This window comes from Lepidothrix coronata, unplaced genomic scaffold (assembly GCF_001604755.1).
Source record: "Lepidothrix coronata isolate B3197 unplaced genomic scaffold, Lepidothrix_coronata-1.0 Scaffold20, whole genome shotgun sequence".
In the NCBI taxonomy this organism is placed as follows: domain Eukaryota; kingdom Metazoa; phylum Chordata; class Aves; order Passeriformes; family Pipridae; genus Lepidothrix; species Lepidothrix coronata.
The window spans coordinates 6,282,353-6,297,353 of record NW_016690200.1 but is presented as its reverse complement, the minus strand read 5'-3'; the positions used below and the strand labels follow the sequence as shown (position 1 = coordinate 6,297,353).

Genomic DNA, 15,001 nt, shown 5'->3' with positions numbered 1-15,001 from the left:
TTAGAAGCGAAAATTCCATTAACTCAACGACTTTCCATGTAATTTTCACAAGGCACTAAAATAAAAAAATAAAAAAAAAGGTATTTGTAAGCCCTCGAGCCACACAAGAACAGAAAGGTTTTACACAAGCTTTTCCTGCGAAAAAAGCAACCCATTAAATGTGGTTTGAGATAATTCCTAATCATCAGCTGTGGGTACAGGATCGAGTCTCTCACAAATCTCCAGCAGTGCCAAGAGGGACCATCCCACCCACTCTCTCCACCAGCAGCTATAATAAAGATTTGCATAAATAACTTCTTGAGTCAGATCAGTTCTCCAGTCCAGCTCATCACCGGAGTCAGCACCACCCGGGATGGCAAAGATGAGCAGCTGGATCCGGACGAGGGGTTCCCAAACTCCCAATTCCCCCTCTCCCATTGGAAAAATCAGATGTCGTGATACCTCTCCTACTAAAAGCTAAGGAGAAGGAGCCATTTTCTTTGCTCCACGAGCAGCACCGTGTCCAGAGGTGGCACTGGTGTGCCTTCATTTCCTAACCTGGCTGCCTGCAGGGCTATTAACAGCTCGGCCTTACTGAAAGTGCTCCCAGCCCTAAATAAGTGGATGATTCTGATTTCTCCATGCAAAAAGCCCTTCTGGCAGAGCACAGGGCGAGGTTCTTTTTATTACCCGGGCAGAGACTGCCCTCACAACTGCTGGAAGTAGATAATTTTTCCTTTCACCATCCCAGAAAAACCGTCATATCCGTTGTGCCAACTGCTGGTTGATCTCTGCTGGAACAACAGAGATGACCCCACGTCTGGGGACTTCTCTGCAAAGAGCTCTGCAGGACAACCACAAAGGGAGAGTTTTCCTTTGCTCTGGGGGGGGGAAGGGAGAAATAAGATGACTTTGCAGAACACGCTGCAAATTAGGTTTAAGGCTGCTATAATTTGCATCTAACCTAAATATTTTCATGAAGCTGCTATTAAGAGAAATCCACGACTTTAGGAACGAGTCCCTAAGAACAAACAAATCCCAAACAGTCGCTTTGCTTGGCACTCTCACGTGGCTCCTCGGAGAGCAGCTGTGCAGGAAAGGGCACGCGCGTCGCCAAGAGCACTTGGAACACGGACAGGGCTCCTCTGGAAAACCACAGAGGTACCAGGCCATTACACTGCAAAAAGCATTTGGAGTGCTAGGGAAACACAGACTAACTGAAAATGGGCAAAATACTCGCTCCAGGGTTGGTTTTTTTCAGTTTTTCCTACAACCATCCCAAAAGGGATTAAGGGAGAACACAGCAACTGGATTACACGGACTAGAATTTCCACTAAGGTCACTGTAAGAGGTGGTGGACCAACTATTTCAAGCATGTGGAGCCATCACAGCAGCCAGCACAAGGCATCCATGGAGATACTCCTGCCCAGCCAGGACACTGGAATGTACACACAGTCTTAACCAAGAAAAACGGGGGGAAAAAAAACAACTCGCCACCAAAAAAAAAAAAAAGTCCACGGATCTGGAAAGAACTATGGATTTTTTTCTCCTGCAACTTGCAGAAACTCACTGCAACTACTAATGCTGGTCTCAAACCACCTGACTGGGATGTTTGAAGACCTGTGTGTACCTCTGGCTGTCCCCTAAAGCAGTTCAAAAAAAACTTTTTAGGTTCTCTTACAAAGTTTTTCTCCTTCCTATGGGAAAAGTTCTCTGCTTGAAATGGCAGAAGGATGTAAGGACGTGAAAATGTCTTGGTTGAAACGCAGCAAAACACACACAGTTATTATGCAGATCCATTCAGGAAACAAGTTTTTTGGGGGTTTGGGTGCTGTTCTTTGGGTTTGCTTTTTTAAAACCCGGGATTTCTTAACCCCACAGGAGGACCTCCTGCACAGCAAAACAAAGCCTGAGTTAAACATGTACAAGTGTGCACTTTTAAATATGATACTGTGATGAGATTTGCCAAGTGACTGCTCAAACTTGCTTCATCTCCTCAGCAGTCTCACACAAACATCCAGCATATTGTAAATTCACTTCTCTGAAAAGTAAAATAGCTTAGCAAGTACGGCATAACAAAAATAAACTGAAGGATTTAGAAATCACCTTACAGAGGTATCCTTATCAGATCACAGCTGACTACACTGGACAACAAACTTGGTATTACTTAGCTCTGGCTAAGATATAGCTCAATTAAAAACAGGTTTTCAATTATTTCTTTCAATTAACATTTTACTTTTTGGTTTTTAAGCAGCCTCTCATCACCGCCAGACCAACCAAACTGCTTCTTAAATGCAAAATGACACTGCTGAAGGCACTTCCAGTAAGACAAATTACGAAGTACTTGTTTTTCACTCCCCCCACCTACTTAAGACTTCTTTAAACAAGATCTCTTTGATTCATCAGCACTTCCTCCTGACATGCCAAGAATTAAATGTTTACCAATAGTGACTAAAATTGCAGCAGTGAATTCCCAGGAAGTCATAGAACTGTTTGGGGTTGGAAAAGACTTCCACGATCACCAAGTCCAACCATTCCCCCAGCACTGCCAAGGCCACCAGTAAAACCTGTCCCCAAGTGCCACCTTTAAAATCCCTCCAGGGATGGTGACTCCGCCCTGTTCCGGGGCTTGACAATCCTTTTGGTGAAGGAATTTTTCTTGATATCCAATCTAAACCTGTTCTGGCACCAACTTGAGGTCACTTCCAGGTTCTCAGAGCCCGGTAAATAACTTCTATTCCAGTGACACTCCACAGCCCTAAATCACGGATTAAACTTTTGACTGTATGGCAGCACTGAGAGCCCCAAATCCAGCTCCAGGATGGGAATATCACTATTGGCACAGCGGAAAAACAAACTGGAGACAAAACAAAAGTCAGGCTTAGTCATGTATGTTGGTACCCACAGAAACTTCATGCATCACAGATGATTACCAGCCTAATTGTCCCAACATTTAGGGATTATAATTTGGATGCAATTTAACTGGTAAACGATGCTGAGAACCTTTAAGCTTGAAAAATTACCAAGGTTTGTTCTCCCTCTGCACAAAAGGGAGCTTTTCCATGTACTTAATGTCTCTCTACTTTTTTATGTGAAAGTAACTTAAAATGTCAGTGATATTAGTGAACTCAGTGATTAAAAGATCCTCTAGAACAGTTTCTTTTACTCATTTCATACTCAGTGTTCATTTGTACATGTCCAAGACACGAGGATGTCTGAAATCCAGCCTTTTAGCTTAGCCTAGGTGAGGTCTGAGGAGGCTCCCTGAGTAGAAATAAATCCCTGGCTTAATAAAAGGACCAAGAATAGCGTGAATTCTGCCCCTCAATAGTCAAGGAAAAAGATGAAGAGATTAAATTCTCCAGCTGATCAGATTTGTAGCCAACAGATAAAATATTGGAGTAAAATTTGCCAGAGTTTTAAAAAAACCACCAGCCACGACCACTTGATAACAAAGTTCAGTTTTCATTTCATAAAATATCTCATAGCTTGCTGAAAAATAAGTTTAGGTAGTGTGTGAGCAGGGGGATTTCTGCTGCCAATCACCAGAAAAGTCGCTGAACTTCAACTTTCCAAAACTTCCCCAGTTCTGGTGGAGCAGCTCACTTCAGTACTGCATGGTGCTCACTTCCCACTTCCAAAAACACTTGGGAAGGGGCAGATCCTTTCCCAGAAGATTAGAGGATAGCAGTGTCCACACAAATCCCTCGGGCTGTGTTTTGGAAGCATCACAGCCCTGGTGGAGTATTTTTGCTTGACTAATGCACATATGGAAAAATTTACCGAAGGCCAGGAAGTGTAGATTTAGGCCTTCCACAATTTCATAACATTGCAGGGATGCTCTTACATGCCACAATATTAGTAATATTTCCACTCAGAGGAAGCCACAAAACCAGACTGAGTTATTACATGTACAGATATACATTGCTAATGTAAGCCATAAACACATCTTTAACATTCATCAGCACCGTAACCTCACACCCAGTAAAAGTTCACCCAAAAAAACTGATGCCTGTAAAAGAATTTAAAGCAGACCGTGTTCAACAAAACAGACTGGAGCCTCCTCATGCCCAAAGTGACGTCAGGTTTGGAGATTTTTTCCACCAGAACTCTATGGAAAATGCCTCTTGGTCCCAGGTGGGACAACCTTCACAGCTTTCCTTTCAAAATTAAGTTTCTCACTAATTAACTCAGGGAATGCAGAAGACAAAATACTGATCTGGGAAAATAAAGAAGTATATGTATATATGGTACATAAAATAAAGAAGCCTGTTAAGTGCTGCTTATTTGGGGAAATGCATTACAAGCCAAACATTTGCCCCTGGAGTTACATTACAGAATAATTCCTTATTTTGGGGCAATATACATAATTCATGCTGAAGGAAACAGCAGTTCCCAAGCCAGCATTACTTTCATATTTGGCAGCTTCCAAACCCTGTACCCAAAAGCAGGTTTTCAAGGAGACAAAAATGTGAGAGTTAGCAATAGTACACCACCATGAGAGAGCAGAGTGGGAACTCATTCAGCAACTCCTTACTCACGGGTCAGTTTACTGAATCCAAATTTTCCCCTTCCATTTTAGCACTCTGTGTGAAGACCATCTCTTTACTGATACAACTTTCAAGTTCAGAACATGCTAGGAAATTGGTATTTAAATACAGTTGTAAGAGCCAAATGCTGCTTAAAGGAAAAGGAATCCCAGAAAAATACAGGTCACGTCCCAGAGCTCCAGCCTTTTTTCAGGCACCTTCCCAGAGCTCCAGGGTGACATTATGAACCCAGGAGTCTCGGGAGGAAAGGCAGGGAAGACCAAGGAAAACACCACCAAATTCAAACTGACCAGGGCACAGTTTTTCTCCAGGATGAAGATCCTGTTATTTGCCAGGAACAGCAAAACACTCCAGCAGAGGAGGAGCAAGTGCCATCAGCCACTCTGCTGCTGCAGCTCAAATCCAGACGTGCAGGCTGCTGTCCTCAACTCAAATAGATGGCTGTGCTCCTTGATTTAAATTGATCCAGGAAATAATTTCTCAAGGATTATGCACACTGACTTTCAAGCAATGACTGAAATAGCAACTACCTAAAGCAACAACCACTCTACATCTTCAGCGCTCCCTCCTCCCCTTCCAGTAACTGGTGTATTAAGGAATTCAGGCCCAGCTGAACTTAAAAGTTCACTCTTCCCACAAAATTCAACAGGCAGAAAAGCACAGCTACATTTGGGTTGACAAGTTCATATAAAGTCAAGCACTGGCTTGCTTTGGTACATGATGAATGTGCAGAATTAGAAACTATATCCTTTGCCATGAAAAAAAAAAAATCAAGCAGACTGTACATGATGTCTGAGCAATTATACTTATCCCAAGGAAAACTCTGTTTCACAGAGTGTTTTAGTCTTTAAGCCAGTAATTAGTCATCAGGAGCTGGAACACTTTTATTAAACTCACAGGCTGTACAGCCACATACAGGGCAAATGATCCATAATCTGATGATGTTAACACCTTCCAGGAAAATTGTACATTCTTAATGTTCCTGAAAAATGCCATCCCAGAATAGGCTGAACATCCAATACAGGTTCTGCCAGGTTGGTCACACCAGGGAACCTGAGCAATTAGCATTTCACCTTCATCCTTCTGCCAGTGAATAAAACTGTCTAATCTCTTAAGTAATGTCTATATTTTATCAGGGGCCCAGAGATTTCTTCTTATACTTCAGCACTTGTGCTTCTACCTGGGAAGCAAGAGGTATCATAACTCATGATTCATCATAACTTCATAATTTTGTGATTTTTTTTTCACTCCCTTCACCTCTCTGACATTTTTCTTTCTCACTAATTCACCTTATCAGACACCAGAGAAGCACCTAATACTTATGTATTGAATCTGTGCAACTTTATTTTCTACAGAAATGTTTTGCTCTCTAAGTACTGAATTTCAGCTTTTGGAGAAAAATCCTAGGCTACAGAAGTGATGTAAACAATGGGAAAATGCCTGTCAGAATGTGAGATTGTCCAGAAACATCCAGAAAATCCACACAAACAAGCAGGGGGGGAAATATTTTCCACTGGACATTGAAAAGAACGAGAAGCAGAACTGAGAACATTTCTATAGACAGGGTTCAGCAGAGGGGAACAGAGTCGGGCAGCTCCCTGCTTTAGCCAGGGTTTGCATTCCCAGCTCATTTGAGGGAATGTTGGAAGTACTGATCAATATTTAAAGCCATCAGTAGTGACAAACCAGCCCTGTGCCTGCTCACCTTCCCATATCTCAAGGCAAAGCAATCACAACGAGGAAAGTGAGTTGGCTACACTGAAATATTCAAGTAAAGCTATAAATACTGACAACTGAAGCTGAAAAAACTACATTATTGCTTGTTTGTGCAAAAAAACCCCCAAAGTCACAGTTCTACGACTGGTCCACCCTTTAGGTCTGGTTTAAATGGCTTTAAAAGGCCTCAGCAGAGGGTACCCTCACCTTGTCAGGGAAACAGAGCTTGGGCTGAGGGAACAGAATATTAAAAATAAACCTTTTCATTAGTTATGACTGATCTCAGCTCGAACATGGGATTCTTCAAGACCTGGATGCATCTTTATGGAAATTTATGAACCTCTAAGGTGCAGATCTGAGTCCCTGGTTTCACGTGACAGGAGGAGAAACAGGGGAGCTGGAGCTCAGGTTATTTTCCACCTGGGTTTTTTTGTTTGGTTTTGTTTGGTTGTTTGGTTTTTTTTTTTAATCCTTATGGACTTTACCCCCAAAAGTTTGTCACACGTGTTGTTCTCAGCGCTTTCTTACTAACCTTTTGCAGGACCTTAGATTTGAAAACATAGAAGAGTTTTTACTCTCTCAGAGTAATCATAATACAGAAGTACATTTTAAACTTTTCAGGAACTTACTGTCACATCCTCATAGCTAGAAAGCAAAACAAAAAAAATTTGCTTTCTCACTTTAGAAGTCTATGAGTCACTCACATTTTACCATCAAAGTATCTTTGACTAAGTTTACTTCCTCCTGCTTTGATGGAAATACAGAAAACCAGCAAAAATACAGAATTATTTTAAGTGCATTTAACAAATCAGCTGGTTCTTTCCCTGCTCCAGTACACTTCCTAGGAGAGGGACAGCAGAGTCATCCAGCCTTCAGCATTTGATACCATTCATGGTGTCAAACTGGAAAAGACTGGAATTCTCAGAACAACTGAAGTCCACCATGAATTAGATAAAAATGAGTTGTGATTAAAAAGCGACACAATTAGAAGGCTGTAAATGGTATTAAATTATCAGCTAAGAAACCAATGAATTTATATTCTTAGTAACCACCTTAGCACAAAAAATAGTAAAACAAATTACCAACTAAAAATCCTAAAGTCAAACCTAGGAAATACACTGACTTTCCTCTACAGGGATTCTATACAGGAAGACCTGAATGACTCTGAAGATCTGAGCAATAGAAATGGGATGAAACTTCCTCACAAAGGTATGTGACTAGTTCAGCATCACAAAAGGTTCTTGTTAGTCTCTGAAGTGGGATTTCAGCTCCATAAAACGGTGACAGAAGGACCCAAGTGCATCAGTCAAATACAAAACACCACCAGTCACCTCCATTAGAAACTGGGGTCCTTGGATACAGTAATTTGGCAGTAGAAAAGGGTGCACGACTGCCATGCACAGAGCACAGCACTTCACCCCTTATCCAACTCAGAGGAAGTTCAAACTGGAGCAGGTACAAAAACAGGCTACTAAAATACCAGGGAATCAAGTGCTTCTCTCAGAATGCAGAGTAAAAGCTTTTGATTCTTTTCCTTACCAAAAAAAAAAAAAAAAACCAAAAAACAACCCCAAGCTTGGACAAAGGTGACATTACCTTCTATAAACTGTTTATCCCTCCTTATCCAAAAAAAAAAAAAAAAAAAAAAAAAAGCAGTGACTGAGTTCATCACTTCCTGCAGAAGTGCCTCTGCACAGGCAGAGCGTCTCTGGAAACACCAAATGTTTCAACAACAAATTTCCTCTTGGATCAATTTTCTTCCCAAAGGCAAAACCTCCCCTCAGTGCAAACTGAACTAGCCACTATTACCAGACCAACTCTTTCACTTCTACCCACAGAGTTTTTAAAGTAAATATCCAAGTCAGTGTTCCTGCTGGCAGCTACAAACCAACAGAGGGCAACTCCAGTGGTTTGAAAAACAGGAGAATGATTCCTTGGCAGACTCCAGAAGGATAATCCACACTCAGTGTTTGGAAAGGTCTTTGTAAACACGCAGGTAGCCGCAGCCCTGGTGAAACAGTCAGACACTGAATCCAACATCAATTCCGTGGTACCAGCACTAAATGCCAGAGGAGAGATGCCAGCATTCACCAGAGGAAGCTTCTGAGTCACTGAAAGAAAACTGGTCTTTTTTGATAGATCCTCAACTAGAGCATGACCAGAAAGGCCTTTGAAAAACACTTCTAATTTTGTTTTCTTTTGCTTGGGCTTTTTTTTTTTTTTTAAGAAAAAGAGCAGTTATCAGATGATTTCAGTACTCTGAAAAGTTTCAGCGCCAGTTCAGCATCACATAACCAGATGTGATATAAGTCACTAGACATCTGACTTCTTTCCTGGTCAGCAGTGATTAAAGTTTTATATTTCATAACTTTGTTTTACATTTAAAACCATAGAACTACTTAAGAAGTGTGTTTAAATCATGCTTAGCTGACAAGCCACTCTGCTCCCCTTCCACAAGCACTTCTCCTGCACTACCACAACTCCCAACAACAAGCAGCAATATTTAGTAAGTTGTATATTCATTCCTACATCCATGAGGGCAGAGCCCCTCTTCTACTCCAAGGTCAAGTGGTTTCTTCCTAGTTAGACTAGAAAACTTTCTCAAACTTTAAACTACAGCATAACCAGAATTCTCATTATAGTGGAATCATTTAGGTTAGGAAACACATCTAAGATTGACTCCTTCCAGACAAGCATCATTCTGTTCCTCATGTCAAACACTAAGACAAGTTTTAGCTCTACCTGCATGTCCATCCCATAGTATGTTATGTTCCTGCCCCAGCAATTTTCAAGTTTTCAATCTTTGCTCCAAAAAAAAAACCCACCCTCTCCTATGTTTCTTCACACATTTTCTCTTTTTGAGAGTCTAATCTCAAATCACAGGTCGAAGCCTTTCCTTTCCATTTCAGACTGCATTTAAGCTCTCTCCTTTTGCATTCCCATGGGAATCAAAAGCTAGAAAGTAAAAGCCAAAACTTTCAGAGCAGACAGCACATTAAGACCAGCATTCCTCAGACCAAGGTCAGCATGCCAGAGAATAACCCCATTCCTGGGATTACGCTGCTGAAAAGCCAATAAAAATTGTTTTCCCCGATGATAAGCACTTCTAAACAACATCTTAAAAACAGCCAAATCCAAGGTCATGCTTTGGAAAACACCAGCCCTGCTATAGGAAGGGGAATTGTATCAGGGAAGGCAATGACATTAAGGACTTTGGGCAGCACTGCAGATGCCACGTGAACATTAAATCCTGACATGAGCCTGGAGCAAGAGGGACTAAGGGGAGCCTTGGAAAGGGGTATCAAGGAGAAAGATAATACTATCTGTTTACATCTCATCAGTGAGATCAATAACGGACTGTCACCCTCCTGCTCAGGGAACAACACTTCAACACAGAGTTAAAAGCCAGAAATGCTGGTAGAAATAACTACAGGATGATCAGAGACCTGAAAGAGCCACCTTAAAGTCAAGTTGTTTTAACAAGAAAGATAATCTTTGGTGATAATTAAGTAATCCCCTTATCAATTAGGAAAGAATCCAGTTCTTTTTCATACCTAACACAGCAAACACAGGGAAAGATACAACAACAAGGAATTCAGTTAAAAACCTGTTTTTAAAGGTTTGCTTCATTTTGGAAAGCGGAGATAATTGAGGATATTAATAATTAACAACTAAGGCAACTCTGTCACTTGTTGAGAGCGGGTGAGTTGAGGATACTTCAATCAAAGGTCAGTAAAAGCAGCACAATCGATGATCAGGTGAGGCTCTACAACCCACAATGACCCAGCTGTCCTGTGATCCTAACGGTCCTCCCAAATTCCAGCACCAAGGCTGGCTTATCAAAAAGGTGTTACTGAAACTATTATACCTAAACCTCACTGTGGTCACTCCAAACTTCTCTGTCAGTCACTGGAGGAATTTAACAGGCTGTAGCTGAATGCCACGGAGCCAACTCTCCCACTGAGGATGAGATCAGGGTAGTACAGCAGCACAAACACATGGCTGTGAAGCACAGCTCCTGCCTCCTCCTGCCAACCCCCAAATTCCCAGAGGCAGGAGGTGAGGGCAGCAGGGGACCCCCTTCCCCAAAAGCCACACACAGTAGGTGACAGAGCCCAGCATTCCAGGTCAAGGGCAGGAGAGGACACCCAGCTGCCAAAAAACACAGAGCCCAGAGGCACCTGACAGCCCCTCACCTGCAGGGCAGGGGGGCACTGACCCTTCTCCCCATTTCAACCAGTGACTGACCAGCCTGTCCCACAAATGTCCTTCTCCCAAACCTTGGGTCAGCTTCACCTCCTTAGGTGCAGCTTTCCCTTGCCCATCCCTGGTGCTCAAGGCCCCTAAATCTGACCCTCCAGCCCCCCCCCCACTCACTCATCACCCCAAACCTGCAGCCCAGACCCTCCGCCCCAAACAACCCCCCCAAATCTCTTCATCAACCACTTCCCCAAATACACCCCCCAGTGATGGGGCTCAGCTCTGTCTCTGAACCCCTTTCAAGCACCTCTTGCCCCCCAGCTCTGCTTTGCAGACCCCCCCACACATACAGCTCCCCAAACCCTGCTGTACAGACCTGCCATCCCACACAGCCCCCCAAACTCTGCTGTACAGACCCTCCTTGACACTCAGCCCCCCCAAACTCTGCTGTACAGACCCTCCTTGACACTCAGCCTCGACAAACCCTGCTGTACAGACCCCCCACACAATGCCACCCTAATTCTATTGTACAGGTTCCCCCTTTTACACAGCCCCCTCCTAACTCTGCTCTAGAGACCCTCCGTCACACGTAACCCCCCAAACCCTGCTGTACAGACCCCCCACACAATGCCACCCTAATTCTATTGTACAGGTTCCCCCTTTTACACAACCCCCTCCTAACCCTGCTCTAGAGACCCTCCCTCACACGCAACCCCCCAAACTCTGCTGTACAGCCTCCCCACACACAGCCCCCCTACACACACAGCCCCCTAAAATTCTGTATAAGCCCCCAAGCTACGCTGTAAAGACACACACACACAGCTCCCCAAACTGCTGCACGGATCCTCCTTCACACACAGCCCCCCATATTCTGTACAAAGCCCCAAACTCCGCTGTAGAGACGCCACACACACAAACCCCCAAATCCTGATATGCAGACTCCCTTCACGCACAGCCCCCCAAACTCCGCTGCACAGATCCTCACTCACGCACAGCCCCCCAAACCCCGCTGCACAGATCCTCACTCACGCACAGCGCCCCAAACTCCGCACAAACTCCCAAACTCTGCCGCACAGCCGCACGCGAACACACCGCCCCCCCAAAAACCCGATACACAGGCCCCTCCCTCACACACAGCCCCGCAAAACTCTGCAAGAAACCCCAAACTCCGCTGCACAGACCACCCCCATCACACACCGCTCCGTTCCCGCTCCCCCCGCCGCCGCCACCTCGCGCAGGCCCCGCGCAGGCCGCGCACAGGCCCGGCCGCCCGGCCACCCCCAGACCGGAGCCCGGAGCGCGCCCCGGGCGCGGCGCTGGTGCCGGCACTCACTCGGGCAGGTACGTGGAGGAGAAGCTGCTCCAGCGGTGCAGGCTGTAGCCCAGCACGCGGCTCTCGGCGCCCGCCGGACCCGCCGCCGCTGCCGCCATCTTGTTGTCAGCAGCGGCCCCGGCAGCGACCGCGGCGGGCGGGGCCGCGCCCTTAAAGGGGCCGCGCTCTTAAAGGGGCCGCGCAGGGGACGGTGGGGGACACATGCGGCTGGGCGGGGCGGGACGAGCTGAGGGGCTCGGGGTGTGCCCCGTGGATCTGAAGGGCTCAAGGGGTTCAGGGACTGCCCTGAGGGTGCCCTGAGGGGCTCAGGGGATGCCCTGAGAGGCTCAAGGGGTTCAGGGACTGCCCTGAGGGGCTCAGGGGATGCCCTGAGAGGCTCAAGGGGTTCAGGAAGTGCCCTGAGGAGCTCGAGGGATGCCCTGAGAGGTTCGAGATGTTCAAAGCCCTGAGGGGCTCTGGGGGGTGCCCCCTGGGTCTGAAGGGCTCAAGGAGTTCAGAGGGTGCCCTGAGGGGGAGCTGAGGGGCTGAAGGGATGCCCTGAGAGGCTCAAGGAGTTCAGGAGGTGCCCTGAGGGGCTCGAGGGGGTTGCGCTGTGGGCATGAAGGGCTCAGGGGGGTCAGAGGGGGGGTTGAGGGGCTCAAAGGATGCCCTGAGGGGCTCAAGAGGCTCAGGGGGTGCCCTGAGGGGCTGAAGGGTTTGAGGGATGCCCTGAGGAGCTGAGGGGTTCAGGGGGTGCTCCGTGGGGCTGGAGTGGGGTGTGGGGCTCAGGGGGATGCCCTGAGGGGGTGTCCTGTGCGACTGAGGGGTTCAGTGAATGCCCTGTGGGGCTGAGGGGCTCAGGGTGCTGAGGGGTTTTAGGTGGGCTGAGGGGCTCCGAGGGGGTTGCCCCATGAGGCTGGAGTGGGGTGTTGATTACCAAAGGGGATGGCTCCTTTCCCAGCCCCGTGCAGGTAGGTGCTTGGGAGCATCTACCCAAGCACCTACCAGGGGAAAACCCAGTGGGGTTTGATCCCAAACTGGCTCCTGGAATTACAGACTCATAGAATTATTAAGAGTGGAAAAGACCTTAAAGATCATCAAGTCCAACTGTCAACACCACCACCACTGCTTGCCCAGAGAAGTTGTGGATGCCCCATCCCTGGAAGTGTTCGAGGCCAGGTTGGGAGGAGCTCTGAGCAACCTGAGATAGTGGAAGGTGTCCCTGCTCGTGGCAAGGGGTTTGGAACAAGATGGTCTTTAGGTTCCTCCCAACACAAACCTGTCTGTGATTTTATGATTCTATATTAAACATTAAAGTATTCATAGTTTCCTCCTTTGCAATTGATGCTGCTGAATAATTCTCTGACAGCGCTGTGGTACCTCTCTGGGTCTCTGATGCTGTGCTCCATTTGGAGGGACGCTCCCTTTGGGATCTCCAGACCTGGACCAGGTTGGATTTCAGTGCTTTGGACCACCATGTGCCAAGAGCCTGGCTCTGAAACCCCAAACACTGATGGGCCAGCACATAAGCTGGCGATTCTTTTACAAGTTTCTCTATTTAAGGTTGTTTAGGGTTTTTCCTGGAGAAGAGAGATGTTTTCACCCAGAGCTCCGACCAAAGCCAGGGGGAAGCTTGGGACATCCTTGGGGCAGCTCTGGAGAAAGCAGGGGAAATACTTTAAGACCATGGGGGGAAAAAAAAAGCCAAACAAATAAACCGCTGTCTGTTGGAAATGACAGATTGGAGAGATATTATGAGGCAGGACAGCAGGATGCCTGGCTAGATTAAATTAGCACAAGGATTCTTTTATTTTTTTTTCCCCCTTTATTTTAGGAAAGCGAGTGAGAATGTGGCAGCAAAATCAGCCTGCGGATGAAAAACTCGTTCCGCAGCCTTGAAGGCTGAACATCAACTGGGTGTTTCAAAAGCGAGGGGGAACAGCAAGCACTTCATCTCAAGACCCCTTCCCAGAGGGGGTTCTCAGTGTTTTCACTGGAATCAAAGCCACAGAGCTCTGCAACAACACCACAAAGTCCATGGATGAGGCACAAACATCCACATCTCCCTCCGCTGCTGCACTAACGAGGCTTTTTGAAGTTTGTGGGCTTCCCGTGGCATTTCAGACTTCACTTATCCAAACTTCTGCCTGCGGGCATCCCTCCTCTCCCAGAATTACCACAGGAGTAATAAAACAAATACTTTACTAATAATATACTCCCAACCCCAGAGGAAGAGACGTCACCTCAATGTTCGGAGCTTCACGGACAACCAGCACAAGAGGAGCAATGACATGGGAAACCTGTGACCTCTGAACGTGAAATTTAGGAGATTGAGAGTGGGGGGCGACAGCCCCACAGCAGCCAGGAAGGAGAAGGAGGAGGAAGAGGAGGGAGAGCCAGCAGCTCCCTGCTGCACAGTGAAACCACCCCAGGATTTCTCTGCCCAGTATCCTGTTACCACTTGAATCAAGACCTGGATGCCAAGCCAGCGTATTTTTAGCACATTTTGGACTTAAAAGTGAAGGGAATGCTGGTGAAATACGCAGTACTGACAGCCTTGGAAAATCTTTCTCCATCTGCAGCACAGGCAGCAGGGAAGGCTGTGAGGAAGCAAAGCAAACCTGAGCTGCAAACCGAGCCCCCCCCCACCCCCGGTTTCTCCAGCTCAGCCTTCCTGGTGCTGCGCAGTTACTGGTGGCTGCTGGAGAAGAGGGTTTTTCCACACTCTGAGTGGACGGAGCACGGTGGGGAGGAGTGTGATGTGCAGGGAAGCGTCTGTGCTGCAGTTTTGCACAGCCTGGAGCCTCCAGCTGAGCTCTCTGTTTCCCAACAAGGGTGGCTGCCCTTGCAGTGGTGAGGGGGCCATAGAGGAAGGGGAGACTCAGAAAACACGAGTGTCTGAATCCCACTGTGCTGCTCCAGGTCTGTGCTGCATTTCCTGCTCTAATGCAACACTGGATCTGTGGAACCTGTGGAGCCCAAAGGAATCAATGTACCCTGTCCTGCCTCCAGCAGTGACTGAGACCCACTGCTCTGGGGAAGAACCCCAAAAGAGGGCACTTGTCACAGAATCATTAAGCTTGGAAAAGCCCTCTAAGACCGTCAAGTCCAACCATTAATCCAGCACTGCCAAGGCCACCACTAAAAAATGTCCCCAGATGCCGCATCCACATGTTTTTTGGGCACTTTTAGGGACAGTGATTCCACCACTGCCCTGGGCAGCCTGTCCCAATGCCTGACCACT

At 46.5% G+C, this 15,001-nt stretch overlaps 1 protein-coding gene across 1 annotated transcript in view; it reads right to left on the bottom strand.

Annotated features, from left to right (window-relative positions):
* Window positions 1–11,899, bottom strand: part of MKLN1 (muskelin 1) — a 94,313-nt gene extending 82,414 nt beyond the window's left edge. Inside the window, exon 1 of the mRNA XM_017807770.1 lies at window positions 11,779–11,899. Coding sequence (XP_017663259.1) covers window positions 11,779–11,876 — 98 coding nt within the window. The 5' untranslated portion in view covers window positions 11,877–11,899. The remainder of the gene's footprint in view (window positions 1–11,778) is intronic.
* Between the last annotated feature and the right edge of the window lie 3,102 nt (window positions 11,900–15,001).